At 52.5% G+C, this 20,746-nt stretch overlaps 2 protein-coding genes across 3 annotated transcripts; one reads left to right on the top strand and one right to left on the bottom strand.

Moving 5' to 3' along the window:
- Window positions 1-12: 12 nt before the first annotated feature.
- Window positions 13-19,622, bottom strand: NAXD (NAD(P)HX dehydratase). 2 transcript variants are annotated; one of them, XM_081214434.1, is made up of 10 exons: window positions 19,531-19,622; window positions 15,782-15,932; window positions 12,673-12,718; window positions 11,947-12,035; window positions 9,920-10,028; window positions 4,468-4,518; window positions 4,285-4,389; window positions 3,332-3,452; window positions 2,199-2,319; window positions 13-1,470 (listed from the first exon to the last, which is right to left on the bottom strand). In XM_081214434.1, exons 1-10 carry the CDS (start codon window positions 19,574-19,576, stop codon window positions 1,272-1,274), a joined length of 1,038 nt encoding a protein of 345 aa, XP_081070560.1. In that variant the 5' UTR covers window positions 19,577-19,622; the 3' UTR covers window positions 13-1,271. The 2 variants fall into 2 exon arrangements, with proteins under 2 accessions (XP_081070560.1, XP_081070559.1); XM_081214433.1 differs by having other exon boundaries at window positions 19,404-19,565.
- On the top strand, window positions 14,045-14,608 carry LOC308604867 (V-type proton ATPase subunit G 1-like). The gene has a single exon (XM_081214436.1). The coding sequence runs from the start codon at window positions 14,127-14,129 to the stop codon at window positions 14,481-14,483; it is 357 nt and encodes a 118-aa protein (XP_081070562.1). The 5' UTR covers window positions 14,045-14,126; the 3' UTR covers window positions 14,484-14,608.
- Window positions 19,623-20,746: the final 1,124 nt, after the last annotated feature.

Raw genomic sequence — 20,746 nt, 5'->3', positions numbered from 1 at the left:
CGAAACTCTCCCTTGAAGTAAACCAGATCTGCTTTTTAATAGAGACCGTGATTTAGGCGTAATTTCCCAAAGGAGAAAATGTCCATGACACTTAAACTCTTCTACAGTTAGATATGAAGTAACAATGGTAAACATTTTAAAGGAAATCTTGAAAGTCCACGACTATCTAGAGGAAGTGGGACCTTTCTGTGAGGAGGTTTCTGACCACAGAGCAGGAGTCACTGGGGAAGGACAGACGAGACGGCCAGGCCAGGCCCCGCCCCACAGAAGGCGGCACCGACACCTGAGAGTGCACTCAAGCGCACGTGCTGTACCCAGCCCCGCAGAGAGGTGACGGGAGACGGCCAGCTCTCGGGCCACGAAGAGAACTGCCCACACAGACGGCCGCGCCCAAACTGACCTGATGCGGATGGGACAACTCACTACAGTTTCAGAGAGAAAGTCTTCAGAACGTTCCTGAAGCCACACCCACTCTCGAAGCAGAGGGACCCGCCGTCCTGTTCCGTGAGCAGGCGTGAGGGCAGTGTTGGTGCCCCCCACCTGGGTGCCGCCTCCCGCCCGACCCCGGGACCCCAGGCGTCCCTCCCACTCCCGTGTGCCGCGCTGGGGCCTGTCAGCCAGCACCAGACTGGTGCACAGGCCAGGGGAAGTGGGAGCTTGAGGGACCCCAGAGGCCCTACCTACGCACTCAGGGGTCAGGGTCCCATTCGCTTCCCTTCTGTGATCTGCCCAGCTGCCTCCAAAAGGGTTTCCAAGTTCTAAAAGATTTCTCATTATTCTGAAATACTTCAACCAATTGACCAAAAGAAGCAATGCTTAGTATTTCTGCCCAGATGTGTCCAACCGAATCACAGTTCAAAAAGAAACAAAAATGAGCTGAAGAATGAATGCCACATCCCTTCGAGGACCTCAGTTTAAAAAAGAAAACAACATTCGTGTAGACATTTGAAAATGAGCGATGGGATCCCCCCCGAGAGGACTACAGGAGGAGGGGAACTTCCCGTAAACAGAAGAATCGCACAGCAAAAGCCCACGACCTCAGCTGAGCTGGTGACGGACGGTCTCGTTGTCTTGTGATTCTCTTCATTCTTTTCTGATATTGTCCAGAAGCTGAGAAAAGTTCAGGAATACTCTGTTTCCTACACCTCCAAGCACACAGCAGTTGAGCCACAAAGTGCTACGTTCCAAGCTCTGACACTGTCTACGTCAACCCGCACGGCGCAGACACACACACCTCCCAGCGGACTCGGATGGACCGGAGGCGGGTCCCGTCACAAACGCAGCTCCCCCGTCGGGGCCACCCCTCCGTCTGCACTGGCTGAGGTTTCAAAGAGTCTGCTGAACGCGGGCCCGAGCTCCCTGATCATGTCCGTGGTGGTGGTGGCGCGGCCGTGCTTCTGGAAGGCTTGGTGTGCGCACTGCCTGGTCAGCGCGCAGGCACCAAAGGCAGCCACGAGGAGCGGGCCGAACCTGCGGGGGAGCGGCGTTAGCGGGGCGTCGTGGCCACCGAAGGCCCTCCCCGTCCCTCCTGTGGTCGCCCTGGGACCCACTCTGGGAAGTTCAGTCTAACGTGCCGCTGGGCCTATCAGAAATGCCCGTCCGCCTGGAGAAAGGTTAGGACACAGCCACGTCTCGGCTGCAAGCCAGACGGGTGCTCGGTCACAGGGTAAGTGCTCGGTGCCTGTTCTCGGCCCTGGAAGACACTGGAGCCTGAGGACGAGCTGCTTGCTACATTCCTGGGCCCATCACAGCCCCGCCTGCGCGCACACACCCCGCAGGCCCCCCGGGCCACGTGTGCCGGGACCCTGCAGCCTGGCACCATCAGAGCTGCCAGGATGGGCACAGCGAGGAGGCCGAGGGCCCCGGGGGGTGCTGCCCGGGCTCACCCTCTGCCAGCGCCGGCGGACCCACTGCTCCGGGCGCTGCGCCCCGTGGACAGTCATCTCCCAGCACAGGCTCTGCCCCCGCCTGCGTGTCCCGAGGCACCGGTCTCGCAGAGCATGCGCTGCAGACCCCCCGAGCAGCACCCCGGACACCAGCAGGGACACCAGAGCCCCCGGGCGAGTGTCCTGGGACCAACTCCTGCCCTGGGGGCTCTTCTTCCACGAGACACCAGCGCCTCAGCGGAATGTTCCAAGCAGCCACTTGTTTAACGTGCAACTGCTGAACAGCACGGGGGGAACAACGATGTGACTCACCCGCTGGTCTTCTCGGGGCCGGCCAGGAGGGCCCAGTGCGCCAGGACGCCCAGGGAGCCCAACAGGAGGTCCCCCTGCCCGCCACACCTGCGGCCGCTGCCCTCCTGGCTGCACGTGAGCGCTGCGGGGCGAGGGGACCGTGTGAGAGGGGCCGTGCTCCGTCACCTTGCCCCTCCCCGCCCGTCCTGACACGGCAGGCGGAGGCCCAGCTCCCCCGGCCAGCACCGAGGGGTCTGCGGGGACAGGGTGGGGATGGCGCCCCCGGCCCAGGGCGCCCGCTTCACACGCCAGGAGACGCCCACAGCGCCAGCAGCGGCCCTGCCGGGACTTTGTCTGTGCCGTGCCGAGAAGTTTCTGTCTCTTGGGAAAACGTCTTAACCAGCTGCTACGCTCTCTCTGTTAGAGTCTAGAGCACCTTCCAGCGTCTGACCCACGGGCTTCAGGGCCACGCAGAGGAGACTCTCTGCGTCTCCTGTCCAGCACGTGACAGCGAGCATGTGTGTGTGAGCGTGCACACTCCTTCCTGGGCACCGGTTCCGTGTGTACAGCTCCCTCATCAACGCGTGGCGGGCTCCTGCCTCCGGAGCAGACTTCAGTGACAGGAGGACTCGTCTGCAGGGAGCAGGGGCGTCACGCACCGAGCCCCGGTGCAGACGCGGGCGGGCCTGCTGGGCTCTGCAGCCACGCTCGGGGCCCGGGGGCTCCCGCCCCACCGGCGGCTCCTCGGGTGTCTCTGTTTTCCAGGCGTTTTTATAAAACAACAGGACGCAGTGAAAGACTCGAGCAACTGCATCGGTGCCTCAGGTGAGGTGGCAACGGGCCTGCAGGGTCGCCCGCTGCCCGGAGCCTCCGCTTGGGGCTCTCCTTGCACAGCACAGACAGAAGTGCACCCCGTACCCGGTGTCGACCAGGACCAGCACGCGTCACTGCCGCCTCCCTTTGCAGAACAGCGAGAAACAAGACAAAAACGGCCTTTCCAGAAGCGGTGGTTGACACGCTCACCAGGGAGTCCCTCCCTGGGGGGTAAGTGTGCACGTGTGCCCGTGTGTGACCGTGTGTGAACAGGAGGTCCTCCTGGGGCTGGTGCCCAGCGTGGCTGGCCGGCACGCGGTGTGAAGCCCTCGGCCACTCACCCTGCTCGCCATCAGAGATCACGTCCTGCTCCCCTTTCTGGACCACGGTGATGTTGCCCAGGGCCCGGCTGAGTCTCAGCACAGCTCCGCAGCGGTCCCTGCCGTCCAGGGGGTCTCCCAGCTACGACGGAGGACAACACACAGACACAGTTGTCATCAGACACAGGAAGAGCCCATCCACCCTGATCCCGCCTCATCCGGGGAAGGGCCCTCCGGGCACCTGCCGACGGCCGAGCTCGGGCCCCACGTGCAGAGACGTCTCCGTCCACCAGCGGGAGGGAGGCCCAGAGTTAGGACTACTGGCCCACGGCTGGCTGGGATTGTAAAGGTTTGTGAGAGATGCGACTTGGAGTGATAACGAGCAGACATTCGCGGGCATGAATACGTGAGGACGCTGGGCTGACGTACACAGCTGACCCTCGAACAACGCTGGTGTGAACCGCGAGGTCCCACTTACCTGTGGGTTGTTTCCCACAGTACACACCGCAGCCCTACACAATCCGAGGTCGGCTGAATCCACGGATGCGGGACCAAGGACACGGGGAACCGCGCACCCGGAGGGCCGACTGGGAATCACACTCAGAACTTTGACAGCGTGCAGCCTTCAGCGCCCCTAACCCACGCTGTTCAAGGGTCAGCTGTTATTATTTTATTTCGTCCTCACAAACCCTACGACGCAGATTCCATCATGCGCCACATTTTACAGGGGCAAGGGCAGGGATGGAGTGATCCGCTCAGGGTGCACGGTGGCAGGAGGGCGGGCTGACCCCAGAGGCCACCTTTCATCCACACAAAGACACGCTAACTGGAAGATGCCCCATCATTAGACGCACCCGGAATGCACCTGTCCACCCTCCTCTGCACGTCTGTCCCCGCAGGTGCACCGCAGGACGAGCCGGGGCAGAGCCGCAGGGCGCACCCCTCACCCCTGCCCGGGACGTCAGCTGACTCACCACGGCCTCGGCGAGTCTGCTGAACTCCATGTGGTTGGGGGTGAGAACCGCCTTCTGGTAGCCTTGGATGAGGGCTGGCTGCTGAGCGACCAGCCACAGCCCATCCTGCAGACGACGACTCACGTCACTGCGAGGCCACGGGGGCCCCTGGGAGGAGGGGACAGGAGAGGAGGCCACACTCACCGCGTCGATGACGATGGGGATGCCCCTGGTCTTGGACGCTTCTAAAATGCCCTGCAAGGAAAGGAAGCCAGGCTGAGCAACAAGCCCGTCACCTCTCAGAGAGGGTAAAAGAAACCGAGCAGTTCCTGACGGACTTCAACATCAGCCCATCAACCAACAGACAGGAAATAAGAAAGCAAATGCATAAAATAATGAGAAAAGAGACTTTGTAAGGCAGGGCCCTGGGAACTCTGAAAACAAGAGCCCATGGGACCGTCACGCAGTGCTGGGTCCCAGGCCAGCCCACGAAGGACAACCCTGAGCCGGCACCTCCAAGTTTCCAATAGATACTAGCCCTCAGGATTTGGAGCTGAGAGACCTGAAGTCTCGGGAATCCCCCAACTCCTCAGTTTTTATCTATTTCTCGTAAGTAACACTTCACGTGTTTTCAAATGAATGACCGTAGTAATGAACAGTGAATCACTTCGCTCTGAGAATGCTACACTGAAAGTTTGAGGTTTATATGTGTGTCTGACCAACATGACCGCTGATTATTATGCACCAGTACTTCACGACAAGGGCATTTACGGCAACAGCATGAGAGGAGGACTTCTACCCGACAGACACTGGGTAACAGAAAACGTTAGAAGAGAACGCTGAACGAGATACGTGACGAGCAGGGATGATTTAAAACACTGGGAGCTAAGCCCACGTCCGTAACGTAGTAGCGAGGAGTCAACCTCACCCAGCACGGCTGCCCTGCCCGGCGGCCTCGGTCGCACCCGCCGACGCCGGTCCGAGTGCTGCGAGTGTGCCCAAAAGCCCCTTCGGTGGAGGGTCAGGGTACGGGGCCCGCGGAAGGCTCTCTCCTTCTTAAACAGTGGAAATGCTCTGTCTGCTCGCCCCGAGTCGGGCGTTACCGTGAGAACCAATTCAGGTTTTCTGAGTCTCTGTACTTTCCTACTAGAGTTTTACAAAGACAGTGGCCCAGTGAATGTTCAGACCCGGGAAACATGAGCCGACACCACGGGGAGCACATAAGTAACATCACACAGCGTGACACTCGGCCTCCTGACGCAGAGAACGGAGGGCTGGTCTTGCTTCCACGGCTCAGAGGGCCTGTGCACTTGACGCTGTCACGGTCACGGCATCTGGAGGGTCAGCGCCACCAGCACACGCCGTGACGACGAGCAAGCCCTGCACACACACACACATCCGGACAGCAATCTCACCTGAGGGAAGAACGGGCAAAGGAAGGAGCCGGCCACACACAGGTCAGGAGGGGCTGAAGTGGAACAAGGAGCTTTCTACACACGAGGAGGGGGCGTGAAGGGTGGCAGCCCCCCAGAGCACATCCTGGCAAGGGCAGCCCTCGCTGGAGAGCAAACCGCTACAAGCCTCTGGAGACAGCCGGGAGCATCTCTCAGAAACGCTTCCGTTTCGCGCCGTGCGGCTGGACCCCGCTGACCCCACTCTGGCAGCTCCATCTCAGGCCCGCAGCCCTGCCCTTTCCCCTCCCCGCGTGAGTGACTGAGCTCTAGCCCACTTGCCAGGAATGCGCCCAAGCCGGACAAGTTCCCTATCGGCTTGACCATCTTTCTCTGATATGAAAACTGGAGGAGTGCCTCTGCAGAGACCCCCCCTGGGGGGGTGGAATAAAGTCCAGTTCCCATCAGTGCAGACATGCGTCTCACTTGGGGGTCAGATTCTTTTTTCAGAAATCCCCTTGGACCCTTTCCGTGCAGCCAGGGACACCTGGGTCATCTTCCACCCGATCCTGCCTGTATGTCAGTCCCCACGTAAACTTCAGAACTGCACTTCACTCAGTTGCCTGCTTTGTTTTTTGGTCTCAAAAGTTCCTTCTCAGTTCAGAGGATGTTATTCAGTACCTCCACCTTCCACAGATACTCTTTGATTCAGCAATGGAACTTGTATAAATTTATCCTAAAGAAAACACCCAAAAGAAACAAATAGATATACAGAAATGTTCAAGGCATCACTAATAGAAAAAAATGCTGTAAACAGCCGAAATGAACTAGTTAAATACATTACAGCATATTATGATGAGGCTATTAAAAATAATGAACATCTGCATACTCTGCCAGGAAAAGTCTCCAAGACACATGCATCAAGGAAAACAACAAGCTGCAAAAGAGCACAGATACCAGGCGGGTCGGTCAAGATGCTACGTCCTACCTCCACAAACTCTGGTTCAAAACCAGCTTATGAACTGGAAGACTCAACACCGTTAAGACAGCAGCGACCCCCAAACTGACCTAGAGATTCAAGGTGACCCCTACCCAAATCCCAGCTGTCCATTCTGCAACTGACAAGCTGATCCTAAAACTCATGGAAACTCACGGGACCCAGAATAGCCAAAACAATGCTGGAAAGAAGAAAGTTGGAGGACCCCCACTTTGCGATTTCAGAACTTACTGTGCAGACACAATGATCAAGACAGTGTGGTCACTGGCACGAGGACAGCTGTACAATCGATGGCACAGAAAGGAGAGCCCAGAAGTCAACCCTCACATTGATGTCAACTGACTTCCAACAAGGATGCCCAGAGATTCACTGGCCCGAAGAAGTGCTGGGACAACTGGATATAAAACTGGACTGGACCCCTTCCTTAACACCACATACAAAACTTAACTCAAAAGGGACCACAGAGCTAAAAGAATAAAGCTCTTAAGAGAAAACACAGGAGTAAATCTTGCATCAGGCAAAACCCTTAGATAAGACACCAAACGGAGTTGTCGTATGATCCAGCTGCTCCAGTCTAGGTATATACCCCATAGAAATAAAAACATAAATCCACAAAAAACCTTGTAAATGAGTGCTCACAGCAGCACTATTTGTAATAGCCAGGAAGTGTAAACAACCCAAAGGTCCATCAGTTGACAAATGGATTTTAAAAACGCGGTCCCTCCATACAACGGCCTATCACACAGCAACAGAAGGCATGAAGCGCTGACAACCTGCCACAACAGGGTGAGCCTTGACATTACAAGACACCACACACCGCATGACGCTGCTCCTACGAAGGTCCAGGATTCCAGGAGAGGCCAATCCACCGAGACACAAAGTAGATTCGTGGTCGCCAGGGGTGGGGAGGCTGGGAGCAAGTGCTAACAGGTACGGGGCTTCTTTCTGGGGTGGTGAAAATGTCCTAACACGGACTGTGGCGATGGCTGCAAACTCCACAAACGTCCTAGAAGCCACTGAACTGCACACGTTAAGGAATGCGGCAAAGGTTCCTGCAGCCCCGTTTCCAGAACTGCCACGGCCACCCCAGCCTGCAGCAGCCGGCAGCATGGGGGCCAGACCCTCCACCAGCAGAACAGCGATGTCTCACTGAAGGCTCAGATGGCGATCAGCGCTTTTCAGTCACAAAGTACTGTTAAATTGAAGTACCTACACTGTGTTTTAGACATAATGCTATTGCACACATAATAGACTACAGTATAACACAAACGTTAACTTTATCTCCACTGGGAAACCAAAAAACTCACGTGACTGGCTTTATGACGAGAATTCGCTTTATTGCAGTGGCCCGGAACCGAACTCCGTATCTCCAAGGTGAGCCCGTGCACAAGTACAGTGAAATAATCACCAGTCAAGCTAACCCACACAGCCACCACCTCCCCCGGGGGAGGATGTAACCTCTCCCCACCCCCGACCCCCGCGCCCGGCAGCCGCCCTCCTCCTCTCTGCTTCTACGAGCTCACCTGTTCTGACTCCACCCAGAAGTGAGACCGCGCAGTGTTTGTGCTGCTGCACCTGGCCTACTTCACTTAGCATCACGTCCTACAGAGGGTACATACGTTTTAACCAAACCGTTTGAAACAGGCAATAGTAAACGGACCAGCTCTCGACACTAAAGTTGGAAACACATTTCCTGCTCCATTCCATCCCCAGTCACCTGTCACGGCTACTGTTTCTCCTCAGTGATAATTCATGGGCTTGAAGAAAGTGAAATTTCCAGCCCCAACGTTCACCCTAAAGGCTGGAAAGATTTTCTGTGGAAGGGACCCTTAAGATTCACGTTGTCACTAACTTCTGGTAAAGCAAACACACGTCTGCCTTTTAAAACGTTCTTTACCCACAGACGGCTAGGAAAGTCCAACCAACACTCACAGCACCCTACACCTTTTTTCCCTTGAGCTTTTGTTCAGTTTAACTCAAAAAGCAGAAGCTGAGCCAAGAGCCCCTCCAGCTGCTGAAACGAGGGTGGCAAATCAGGTTCACTGTGACCGCTAGCCCCCTCGAGGCACGTGGCCGACACCTCCCAGGGCTGGAGCTGGGGCAGGCGGTCTGGGGGCACTGAGAAGGGCCCCAAAGAGGGCAGGGAGAGCTCAGCAGGTCCCCGAGATGTGTCCCCTCGGAGAGTGACACCAAGGCAGTGTCGGAGGACCTGGGCAGCGGGCGCACACAGAATGCGGGGTTGGTGTGCCATCCGAGCTATTTTCCCTGATCCAGGATAGTATTTATTTCTATTTCAACTTTTTGAGGCCAAAAAAGTAGTTTCATCTTTTTAGATTAAAGCAGGCATAAAGTTTCGGTAATAAGGAAGAGCATAAATGATCAACGAAAAAGTAAACGAATGCATGTGTACACACGAGGGTGAACTAGGGTCTCCTGCCCACTCCCCCCCCAACCCAGCGCCGGCTACGCTGGCTTTAGCTGAAAAGGACGGCAGGGGACAGAAGAGAGTGCAAAGGCAGCAGAACAACTGGCCCGTGGGGTCCAAGGCCCAGGTATTTCTAGACCAGTGAGGACCTCAGGTGGTCAGAGAAGCACCAGGTTAAGAAATTAAACTAACAAGGGCTTTCAAGAGGACCCGCTGACGACACAAAGCTAGAACCACCAGAACACCTTTCATGTTTCTCTCTAAGCGCACAACTTATAGCAACGGTGAAGTCGCCAGAACAACCCAGAAGCACCCTCTCCCACTGGCTCACTGTGACAGACTCCCACTGGGCCTGCTGTTCCGTGCGCCCAACCGGGCACCATGCAGAACGCTTCACGAAGCGTGGCTCTCGGCCAGCCCCGGGGGGGCCCTGTGCCCTTACAGCGGGCACCAGGAGCAGGCTGCCAGGGGTCCCCAGCAGGAAGGGGTCGCGGGGAGGCGACCGCGAGCCTGAGCGCACGCCCGGCCACTGCTAATCCCGCTCAGCCCGGATGCTGGGACTCTCGTCACGTCGGGCCCCATGGAGACTTCCTTGGCCAGAGCCTGAGACCAGAGCCCCAGGAGCAAGAGAGGGCGCCGTTCAGCGGGGCCCTGCTCTGGTTTAAGCGCATCCCTACCTTTACGCCCAGTGGCTCCTCTATCCCCCAGACCATGTTCTATCCGTCTCAACTCCTCCTCCAAGACGCACACAGAGCAACAACGGAAAATGCAATTCCGTCAGACTCCCTCGATCTAAGGGCCGAGCCTGTGGGAACAGGCGTGGTTAATAATTCTACACGTTACCTTGACGTTTTCGAGAAGAACGTCGTCTCTGCCTAAGCCAGGCCCTACGACCAGGGCGTGCAGTCGGGGCAACCACTTTTCCACATCTTGGACGGCACTGGGGCTGTCACTAAAAAAGCAAAAGAAGGGCAAAGCGGCTTGAAATGTTCATCTTTTGTTTATTAATGAAACTACAGATTTTTCCAGCTTTTCCCCCAGTGTCCTTTTCTTGTTCCAGGACCCCACCATAGTTGTCTAGCTTTCAACATTCAGATGCCCGAGAACATTCTGCTAAGTGAAATGAGCCCAAGAAACACAAATAGCATATGCTCTTATACGGGGGACCTTTAAAGCAAACAAACAAAACAAAAAAACCGCAAAAACACAACACCAAACTCACCCATAGAGAAGAGACTGCCGGTTGCCAGCAGCTGGCGGGGTTGGGGGGGGGACTTCTGGGTTTTGTTTTTGTTTGTTAAAGAGCCACAGAGCACTGACACGGGCTGCAATGTGGACAACTCTCAAAAACAGGATGCTAAGTAAAGAAGGCAGACACAAAAGACCTCACAAATGTCTGATTCCATGCATAAGAAATGTTTAGAAACCAAGCAGGCGAGAGGTCGCCTCAGGCTGGGGTGGCGATGGGGAGGGGCTTCCCTCTGGGAGTGGTGGGAGTGTTCTAAGATTATCTGTGACGTAACAACCTGGTGAGCACACCACAAACCACCGTACAAAGTCAGTGGATTTTATAGTGAATCATATCCCAGTAAAGCAGTTCCCTACACACACATTGGCAACAGTCCCGGGAGCAATGGTGGAGAGAGACATTAACGTCCAAGGACTGATGGGGGGTCTGAGACGGCTGCAGGGAGGAGGGGTACTGGGTCAGTGGGTGTGAGTTTCAAAGGAGCTGGAGGTTTTGGAACGAGAGGTGATGGTCTGGGAGGACGCACATCCCACCTCCAGACCCAGTGGCTGGGGGAACGAAGGAAAAGCCACCTCCACTTAGGAGGCTCGCAGGGGAAGCCATCCCCTCCGGGGACAAGCAGACAAGAGAAGGAGGGAGCAGCAGGGGCAGGAAAGTGCTGTTTTATGGGAAATGACGACGAGCAGCCTGGCTGAACAGAGACCAGGAGCCAGTATGGCATGATGTGGGGGCAGCAGAGGCATATACTCCTGGGGATGAAACTCAAGCACAGAACCTCTCACTTGCTGGGCCCCTTCCCAGGCCCCGGGAGGGACCCTAGCAGTTTACTCGAGTGGTCCACGTGTCTCTGAGTCAAATGGAACTTCCTTCCCATCAGAAATAGTCAATAATGCAGGGTATATAGTCATGATCATACTACACTTTTTCTTATTTTTAAATAAGACTCACGGGGGAAAAATACGTGAAACACGCTAAAGTAGGACACAATGACTCATTTCAAAATGACCTGTGCCAGTCTGGTTCCATCACACAGGCGCACAGATGCAGTGCAGGCTGCACTCCTACCTACGGTGCAGACGTCCCCACCTCAGGCCTGTGGGGAGGCGTGTGCCCGGCGGCGCCCTGACCCCCCGCGACATCAGGAGCCCTCCTTAGGACCAGACCTGACGGCTGTGCGTGACTCTGAGGCCCGGCCGCCACTCCCAGGGCCCACAGGCTACCACATGGCCCGCCCCGGCCCCCAGCAGCCCTGCTCGGGCTGCCGGCGACCCCGCACTGGGAGCCAGCCGTCTCCAGCTCCAAGCAAGGGCTCTTCCAGGACCGTCCGCAAAGCTCTCCACTAGGCCCCAGGACCCGCTTTGGGCCCCTCCCGTCTGCTCCCAGCCACCAGCGCGCCGGGCCCTCCCGACCCACACACAGCTTCACCGCCTGGTTTAAACGCAGCCCACGTGCTGACAACTCCCAGATCTAGGCTCCCCTGCCCACCCCACGGCGACCAGCCACGTCCACCGGCACATCAGCAGGCCATGGAGATGACAACCTGCTCAGCCCACACCCTGGTGGCTTCCCCACACTCCTCTCCTGCCCGGTCTCACATCCCGCCCGCCGGGGCCCCACTCACAGAACCGGGTGAACGATCAGCTCCGGGCTGTACGACTTGATCACAGGCGCAGCATCCTGGGTGGTGAACACGTGGGACAAGTCCGCGCCCTGAGGAGGAGCACAGGAGGCCGGCTTAATGCGGGACTCGCCCGACAGACACTTAAGAGCACTGGTGGCTCTGGTACAACCGTGCAAATTCCGCAGCACTGTCCACAAAAGAAAAGCACCCACTGCCGCAGGTAACCCACAGCCAGGAGGTGGCTGAGAGGCCTCCGGCCAGCGTCAGAGCCTAAGAAAGGCCTGGAAAGAGAGGCGGACTTCTGCTGCCGCCAAAGAGGCAGGTGGCCCCGCCGGCTCAGGTGGCATCACTATGAGGTCCGCAGGGAGTCCCTGTGCCACTGGGCCTTCAGGACTTGATCAAAACGCTGCCGTGACAACTGCCAAGGTTAAAAGAGGTCCACTGCTTATGCTAGGACGGAAAAGGCAGCCTGGATCACTGCGGTGAAGTACAATTCTAAAAAAAGTTTAGTTTAAAAGAAAATGAGTCCCAATCCAAGTTACTTTGTGGCTGCACAAGAAGTTAGGGTAGATTTAAAGGTACGTCTCTTACCATGATTACCCAAAATGTTACGCAGATTTCTCTGAATATTGAGAGAATATTCAGAAAACATTTGCTTCAGTCATATTTAAATAATCCAACTCTTTACTAGAAAAATCCTGAAAAAGAAGCTATGAACAAACATACCACTTTCAGAGCTGAGATTGCTGCAAAATAGGGGGCTCCAGTGTACCTAAAAAGAAGACATTTACAGTCAGAAACTTCTGAGAATGAGGCAAGCACACCAGGCTTATCAGTCAATTACACAGACACGCAGCACCCAGGCATGGCCCAACCCTCAGTAGGAGCTCGGGAAACACGGATCAGTTCCAGGAAAGTCAATCTTTCCTATGAGGCCTCTGAACCGTGTCAGGAGAGGCAGAGCCTGGCCAGGTGCCCCAAGGTCTCTCTGAAATGCGTATGTGCAAACTGAAGCATTGACGGATGGCTTCAGGGGGCCATACAGAGGTCAAACTTATCAAATTGTACATTTATAACATTTGCAGCTTGCCATATACCAACCAGACCTCAATAAAGCTGTTAAAAAGATGGGTCTCCTAGTGTACAGTGGTTCGGCATGATTTATATCAACAGAAAAAAAATGGTTTTTTTCTATACCAGGAATAACTGATTAGAATATATGATAGCATCTACCATATCAGCAAACATCATAAAGCATCTAGGAATTAACCTTATAAAACACATGATAACTCTGTGGGGACATTTTTAAAACCTATTAAAGAATAGATGTACGCTTGATGAGAGGACTTAATATTATAAAGACGACACCTCTCTCTAGACTCATATAGACACAGAAAGCACTTGACTTATCAGAAATGCACACAGACACAAGTAAGAGAAAATGCAACACCAACTGAACAAGACTGGGGTTCTGCTAGCAAGGAGGAGGGTAGGGATGTGTGTTAGGGGAAAAACAAAGCAAAACAAAACAACACCTGGAGGTCTGAGAAAACAGGGAGAGTCTCCCAAAGGCATCTGCAGAGGGAGACAGTGTGCTCGAGGTGACCACAGGCCAGAGCCCCTGGACTGGCTGGTGCCCCAAGGAGCAGGACCCACCCCCGAGAGCGACGGTGAGCAGAGGCAGCGGTCACCTCGGACATGGGGACAAACGAGAAGAGACTCGCACGCCTCCCTCCTGCTTCCACCCACTTGCTCGGAAACGCCTGTACCTATGTTTAAGGGCACTTCAAGCACAGCAAGGAAAATCCGTGAACCTGACGTCAGATGAGTGACTGTAACTGTTAGGTCAATCCCAGGGGTGAAGAAGAGCTTTGCTAACCCGAACAGGGAAACATGCTCAGGGCACGCTGCACGTATGACAGTCTCCCCAGGGCAGAGCCACGAACTCGCCCGAAATGCCAAAGGACAGGACAGCGGACAGACACACTCACCCCACAGTGTGAGTACAAGCCTCGCTAACAAAAGAAATACATCCCCCTCACTTAGAAAGAGCAGTCACTGTCACGGTGGGTAAAGAAGCACAATCTAGGCAGATCTTGGGCGGCTGGGTCAGCTGACCCGAGGGGGCGAACGCGCCCATTTAGGCCTGTCTGTGGCGTCTCGGAGACGCCGCTGCAGCTATGGCCAGTCAGTCGCAGGGCATCCAGCAGCTGCTCCAGGCCGAGAAGCGGGCCGCCGAGAAGGTGTCCGAGGCCCGCAAGCGGAAGAACCGGAGGCTGAAGCAGGCCAAAGAAGCAGCCCAGGCTGAAATTGAACAGTACCGCCTGCAGAGGGAGAAGGAGTTCAAGGCCAAGGAAGCTGCGGCTCTGGGATCCCACGGCAGTTGCAGCACTGAAGTGGAAAAGGACACCCGGGAGAAGATGACCATCCTTCAGACCTACTTCCGGCAGAACAGGGATGAAGTCCTGGATAACCTCTTGGCCTTTGTCTGTGACATCCGGCCAGAAATCCATGAGAATTACCGCATAAACGGATAGGGGAAGAGCAAAAGCGCTGTGCCGTGGATTGGCATTTTAGATGCCTTCATAGAATATGAGGCTTTAACAAGGCTTGGGTTATATTCTTGTGAAAAGGCATTAAATTATTTCTGTATATTATATAATAGGTCCCTTCACTTTTTGCAGAATAGCAGTCGTAGCTTCTTTGTACAAACTTATAGCCTATCCAAAGATTTTATCTTTTTACCTCATATTTCTTAGAAACTTAATGGGTATATGTTGTCTGCTTTCCTATGCCTTTTCGCTCAAGTGGCATATTACGAACACTGACTTTTTCTTTCTTAGATATAGTTTTTTTTTTTAAATTTTAAGTCATAGCTTTATGTTGCAACTCTACTTGTTCAAAAGTTAGATCATGAAGGTTCCTTCCTATGACCTTAGATATAGTTTTAAAAAAATTTTCTTAAGAAAGAAAGGGATTAAATTTTTTTTTCCCCCTAAATCTTTCTTGAAGGTCAGGGGCTTTATCTATGAAAAAGTAGTAAATAGTTACTTGTAACCTATGTAAACAGCCAGCCTTAAAATAGTCCTTTCCGGCTAAGAGAACAGTGGGTACTAGTATTGGGCTGCTTTTGGTTTCTCTTATTTAAAATTACTAGATGATAGAATTCAGGAACTTGTTGCATGTCACTACTTGGTGTACTGATACTGTACTAATAATCATTTAAAAGTCAAAAAAAAAAAAAAAGAAACACAATCTAGCTACATGTTATTTTAATAAATACAGCCAACGACATGCTAAACTGTTGAAAATACAAGGCTAGGCAAAGAGCATGTCAGTGCAAACAGAAAGGAAGCAGAAACTGAATGGTAACCAAGGTCGAATTTAAGTCAAAGGCAGTGGGTATTACAAGCAAGGACAAATTACAAATCTTTATGTGTCGACACAGCAGCATAATATATAAAACCAGAAGAGAAAAGAGGCCCCGGAATAAAGCTAGGATCTGTCAAATTTCATAAGGAACTTCCAGGAATGTCTTTAAATTAAGAAAGGAAAGCGAGCAGATGCTGAGTGTCTTTACCTTGATTACAGAAGTAACACGGGCCCACAGTAACGACCGCCATCAGTACAGAGCGCACCAAGTAAGAAGAAACAGCCTCACCCAACGGCGCCCCATGCTTTCTCTGCTACTCAATCAAACGTTCATCACTGAAAAATACTGCCAGAATATCAGAGGACACTTGGAAATGACCCCTGGGGTCCAACTGGATGGACGGACGGAAGGACGACAGGTAGGCGAGCAGCCAGAGAGGGACGCTGCGTCCGCACAACTTACTCTGGGCAGCCTCCCACCACGCCTATCCTCCCAGCTTGGCCTTTGTGCTTCCAGGCGGCCAGAGGCGGCACCACATTCCTCACCAGCTGCAAAGCAGCCTCCATGTCCGTTACTGAGCGTGCTGTATGCAGCGGAAATGCTCGATTTAAAACTGAAAAACAGGAAAATGTTCAGAAGGGTAAGTGTCTACCAGCATACATCAAAAACAGACTTGAACAAAATACCCCATTAATCAAAACACTTCCCAAAGCTGGCTTAATATGAATGCTGTAGATTTTTATCCAATGGTTTCATCATTTCATTTCTATAAGCAAATGCTGTTCAGAAGTAACAACACAACATTACTAATATTGTTGCATGGACCAGATTTACTTCAAATGTATCAGACGTCTTGGAAGTCTACTTAAGCTTTCAGAAAGTTGTTTTTTTTTTTTTTTTTTTTTTTTGTAGTACGCGGGCCTCTCACTGTTGTGGCCTCTCCCACTGCGGAGCACAGGCTCCGGACGCACAGGCTCAGCCGCCATGGCTCACGGGCCCAGCCGCTCCGCGGCATGTGGGATCTTCCTGGACCGGGGCACGAACCCGTGTCCCCTGCATCGGCAGGCGGACTCTCAACCACTGCGCCACCAGGGAAGCCCCAGAAAGTTTTTTTAACGCACTGTTACTTAATGAACTACACATATTTCATCGTAATCGTCCTTCAAGTTTATTAGGTCTCTTCTCCCCTTTGCTACTTTCCACGGGCTCTTCAAGCCAGACAGGTGGTCACGTTATTCCCAATTCATTTCCAGTCACGGTTCCAGCACTCAATCAGATACTAATCAACTAACCTGGAAATGGCATTCTAAATAAGGAACACATCTTACACTGGGTTCAAAGTGGCATTTTAAAATAGTTTGATCATTGAATTATCTATAAATAGCTAATTTTAATTGGCCTTTCTTGAAAAACTTCCTGTGTTGTATGTTTTGCCATATTATTAAAAATAGCTCAGCTGTGAGAGAAATCCTGGGTTCTGTAGAGCCCAATGTATGAACAGATAACAAAGTGCACATTTTCTCTAGAATTAAAGGATCTTTGCTGATACGAACAGCATTTTCACAAAAGAGGCATCCAATATTTTTATCTTCCCATTATCTCAGCAGCAGAGGAAAACCAGACGTGGGTCACAAGTCCAAGTGAAGAACAGAGACTGACTCAGCTCTGTACATATGGTAAAACAGCTTTATCTTCTATCACTGTTACAATTTTACTTTTCACTCAACAATGTTATTCAAGTAATTTTCTTTAACGAGTAGGTGTAAACGCCTCCTTAGCCGATATATCAGATGGATGCTTAGACCCCAAGATGTAAAAAGGATATTAATTACCATCCATCCAAACACCTTCCTACCTTCTTCCAAATCAACGCAGGATTAAAACTCCAAACAGAATCGCCGTAGCCCTTTGGCCGTGAAAAAGCCCAAGTCTTGCTCAACCGTCAGTCCAGCCCCTGACGCACAGCCGGGCCATAGAGGCGCTGACCTAACAGCGAAATCAGCTCTCACTCCCCGCCCCCGGCCCCAACCTCCCGCAGGCCCGCCTGCACCCCAGACTCGCAGCCACGCACTCTCTTCGCCACCGTGCACAGCGGCTGTGAGACACTCTTGCCTGGGCTCCCCGGCCGGCTGCAGGACAGGAACCGCAGCTGTCACAGGCGGATTTCAGGACGGCCCTGCTGACCGCTGACGAGCCGTCTGTGCGCTTACCGAGGTGCTTTGCCATGCATCTGTGTCAAACTTGAACACCCCTAGCATAACGTGACTGGTCAATGCGAGGATATCGGAGAATGGTCTCTCCTCCAGTGCCCCAGAACAATAAATACAGGTGCTTTTTAAAGTCTGGAAATTGTGAAGACAGAATCCAAGTTTACCAGCCACTCCCGGATCGTTCTGAGTCCCTTACAATGTTCTGGGTTTATTAGCTGCCATCACTTTAAGCAGCTAGCCACACACAGAGCATCCCAAAACCACCCCTGCACCTTCTGCCTCCACAGAATGAGGTACAGCCCCCACCTGTGACTTAAGGGCTGGACTCCCACCCTCAACCACCTGGAGCAGGGTCTGGCACAGAATAAGCCGCTCGATAAATGCCTGACGAAGTAACGGCATCTTGGCTCACTCTCCTCATTGGCAGCCAGTTTATCCTTCTTTTACAGACAAGGAAACTGACGCTCAGAGACAGACCTGTGAAGACGCTATGGTTAGGAACGGATAAGCCAGGGCAGAAGACACCATTTTACCAAAATGCTGCCATTTTCAGGCAGAAGAATTTTTTTTTAAATCAAATAATCACGCCACCAACCAAAAGACAAGTCAAATCCTTCTCAAATGCCTTCTGAAACCAATTTGGGATGGGTAAAAAACAGCACTGTTGAGAAGTACAGCGTTTTCACTTTTTAACTGCAATTGTATGACTGCACAGCACAATCCACCCTGCTCATTAGCGTTTTGTTAACACTCACCTGAGATCAACACCTGTTAGTGAGAGGGCCAAAGGAAGGTCAGTTCAACTTCCCTATACTCCACAGAGAATCAAGTTTCAGCTGGCTTACTGACATGCACCATTTGGACTTATCCACAGAAATATTGAAATATAAACATCAAAGTTCTTAAGGATAAAAAGGCCTTGGCAAGAGGCAACTTGAAATTTATCCTAGTAAGTAATTTGTCTTCATACAATTCTGAATCTAGAAGAACAGGTCATACCTGTCTGGCTTTTGTTTGCTTTAAAGAAGTGTGGCTGAGAAGAGTTAAATAGATTCTTCATTCTGGGCTGTTTTCTAGAATTACCTGCCACTCACAGCTTTGCAATACCAATGTTTCCTGCTTTAATTTAATGTGAACCGTAGCAATCTTTAAATTAACTGAGATGCTCTAAAGCTGGGATGGGAAGCCAGTTTTTGGTAAAAGCTCCGCAGTTCGGTCTAATAATGAAATCTCAAGCCGACTCAAAGAGAAATCTTGCTGACCAATCACGGAGTGTACGAATTTAAGACCAACTGCGACCGATAAAGTATCTCCGAACAAACTGGTGGCCAGAAGCGCCTGGGCTGGTGTGACTGAGTGAAGTGCAGAAGCTGAGGGGCCCCTCAATGCTCCTCAAATCTCCTGGAACTACGGTGCCCAAAACCAAACAGCCAAACCCCCCTAACAGTTACTCTCCGTCCTGCCTGCTGCTAAGGACTACAGCCAAAGCGCGTTTTACCATTTCAGCTACTTTCTGGCTGGGAACCTTGGCTCAGGGCCTCCTTCTTTACAAAACAGCAGCCTCTCCACGTTGTTGGGAGAAGTGAGATAATACAACACACTATCCAGCGGTTTGAAAAATCTTAGGTACAATAATATCCGCAGGGCAAAAGAGGAAAACCATACAGGAGGAGATGGTGCTCCAAGTCGGACGCACTTGTCCCGTTTACGCCTGATTCTACACAGTCCGCTCTATTCAGCAGCCAAGGCCTGGCCGGGGTCCTCGGGGTCCCTCGGTTGACCCCTCCCCAGGTGGACCCAGGACCCGCGGCTCCGCGCGACCCCGGCCCCACGGCGGCGCCTCCCGCCCGGACCAGTAGCCCGCGGCCGAGTACCTGCGTCCAGCGGCGGCCCGTACAGCACAAGCGCGGCCGAGAGCACCACGACAACGGCGGCGCCGGCAACCGCAGCCCCGGCCCCCGCCCGGGTGGCCATGGCCGGGAAAGCCATTATCGCGCTTACCTCCCAGGCAGCTCCTGACCGCCCCGCAGCCGGAACCCACAGCCATCCGCGGACTTCCGGTCTCCCGGCCGCCCCCGCGCGGCCGCGAGACTCACCGCCCTCGGCGAACTTCCGGTCTCCCGGCCGCCCCCGCGCGGCCGCGGGACTCACCGCTCTCGACTGACTTCCGGTCTCCCCGTCGCCCCAGCGCCGCCGCCGGAAGCGGGCGGCCGACTCCCAGTGGTCCGAGGTCCGGACTCGCTCCGCCCCCGGACTGGCCTCTGCAGGTCAAAGACGGCGGGCGACGGTCGGTTTCATCTAATTTAGGTCTCGGCTCAACTGTCGTCTTATCCGTGCGAATCCCTTCCTGCCCATTCTGTATAAGAGGATTCACACCCCCTCTCCCGCCATCCTGCACCCTTGCCCTGCTTTATTTTAATTCATAGCACTTTTCACTACTTATCATGTGCATTCATTCATTCATTCATTCATTCATTTTCAAAGGTCTAACCCTGACTAGACAGTTAGCTCCAATGGAAAAGCTTTATTTGTTCTGTGCTGTGTGCTCAGCACCTGGAACTGGGCACACAGTAGGTGCTTTTTCTCTCTCCATTGAGGTATAATTTACGACAATGAGATTCACTAATTTTAAGTGTACAGTTTTATGAGTTTTAACAAATGTATATAATCAGGTAATCACCACCGCATGATTTAGAACATTTCTATCAACACACCCAAATCATGCTTTTGATGCTATTATTATTTTTTAATTTTCAATTTTCATTTGTTCATTGCTTATATGTGGAAATACAGTTGATTTTTATATACTGTCATTGTATCCTTTGACCATGCTAAATTTTCCTATTAGTTCCAGCAGATAGTTCTGAGATTATTTGGGATCTTCTACACAAGCAATGTCAGTGTGCCCCATTTTGAGGTGACATTAACTTCGTTAATTTTGATCGCTTGGTTAAGGTGGTGTTCGCCAGATTATTTATTATCAGTATGAACTACTGAATTTTTATTTTATTTTATTCAGAATTTTTATTTTATTTTTTATTAACCAGTAGGTTATTTATTACCAGTGTGAATTCATGAATTTTTATTCATTTATTTTATTTATATTTTATTTTATGTAATAATTTTATTACATTACCCTTTTTTCTATTTCAAATGTAAACATATAAACATACATTTATAAATGTAAATGTACATTTCAATGGGTCACCTAGGAGCC

This window comes from Mesoplodon bidens (genome assembly GCF_964165515.1).
Source record: "Mesoplodon bidens genome assembly, chromosome: 17".
In the NCBI taxonomy this organism is placed as follows: Eukaryota; Metazoa; Chordata; class Mammalia; order Artiodactyla; family Ziphiidae; genus Mesoplodon; species Mesoplodon bidens.
The sequence above is the reverse complement of the archived record's forward strand: the minus strand, read 5'-3'. Positions and strand labels throughout refer to the sequence as shown.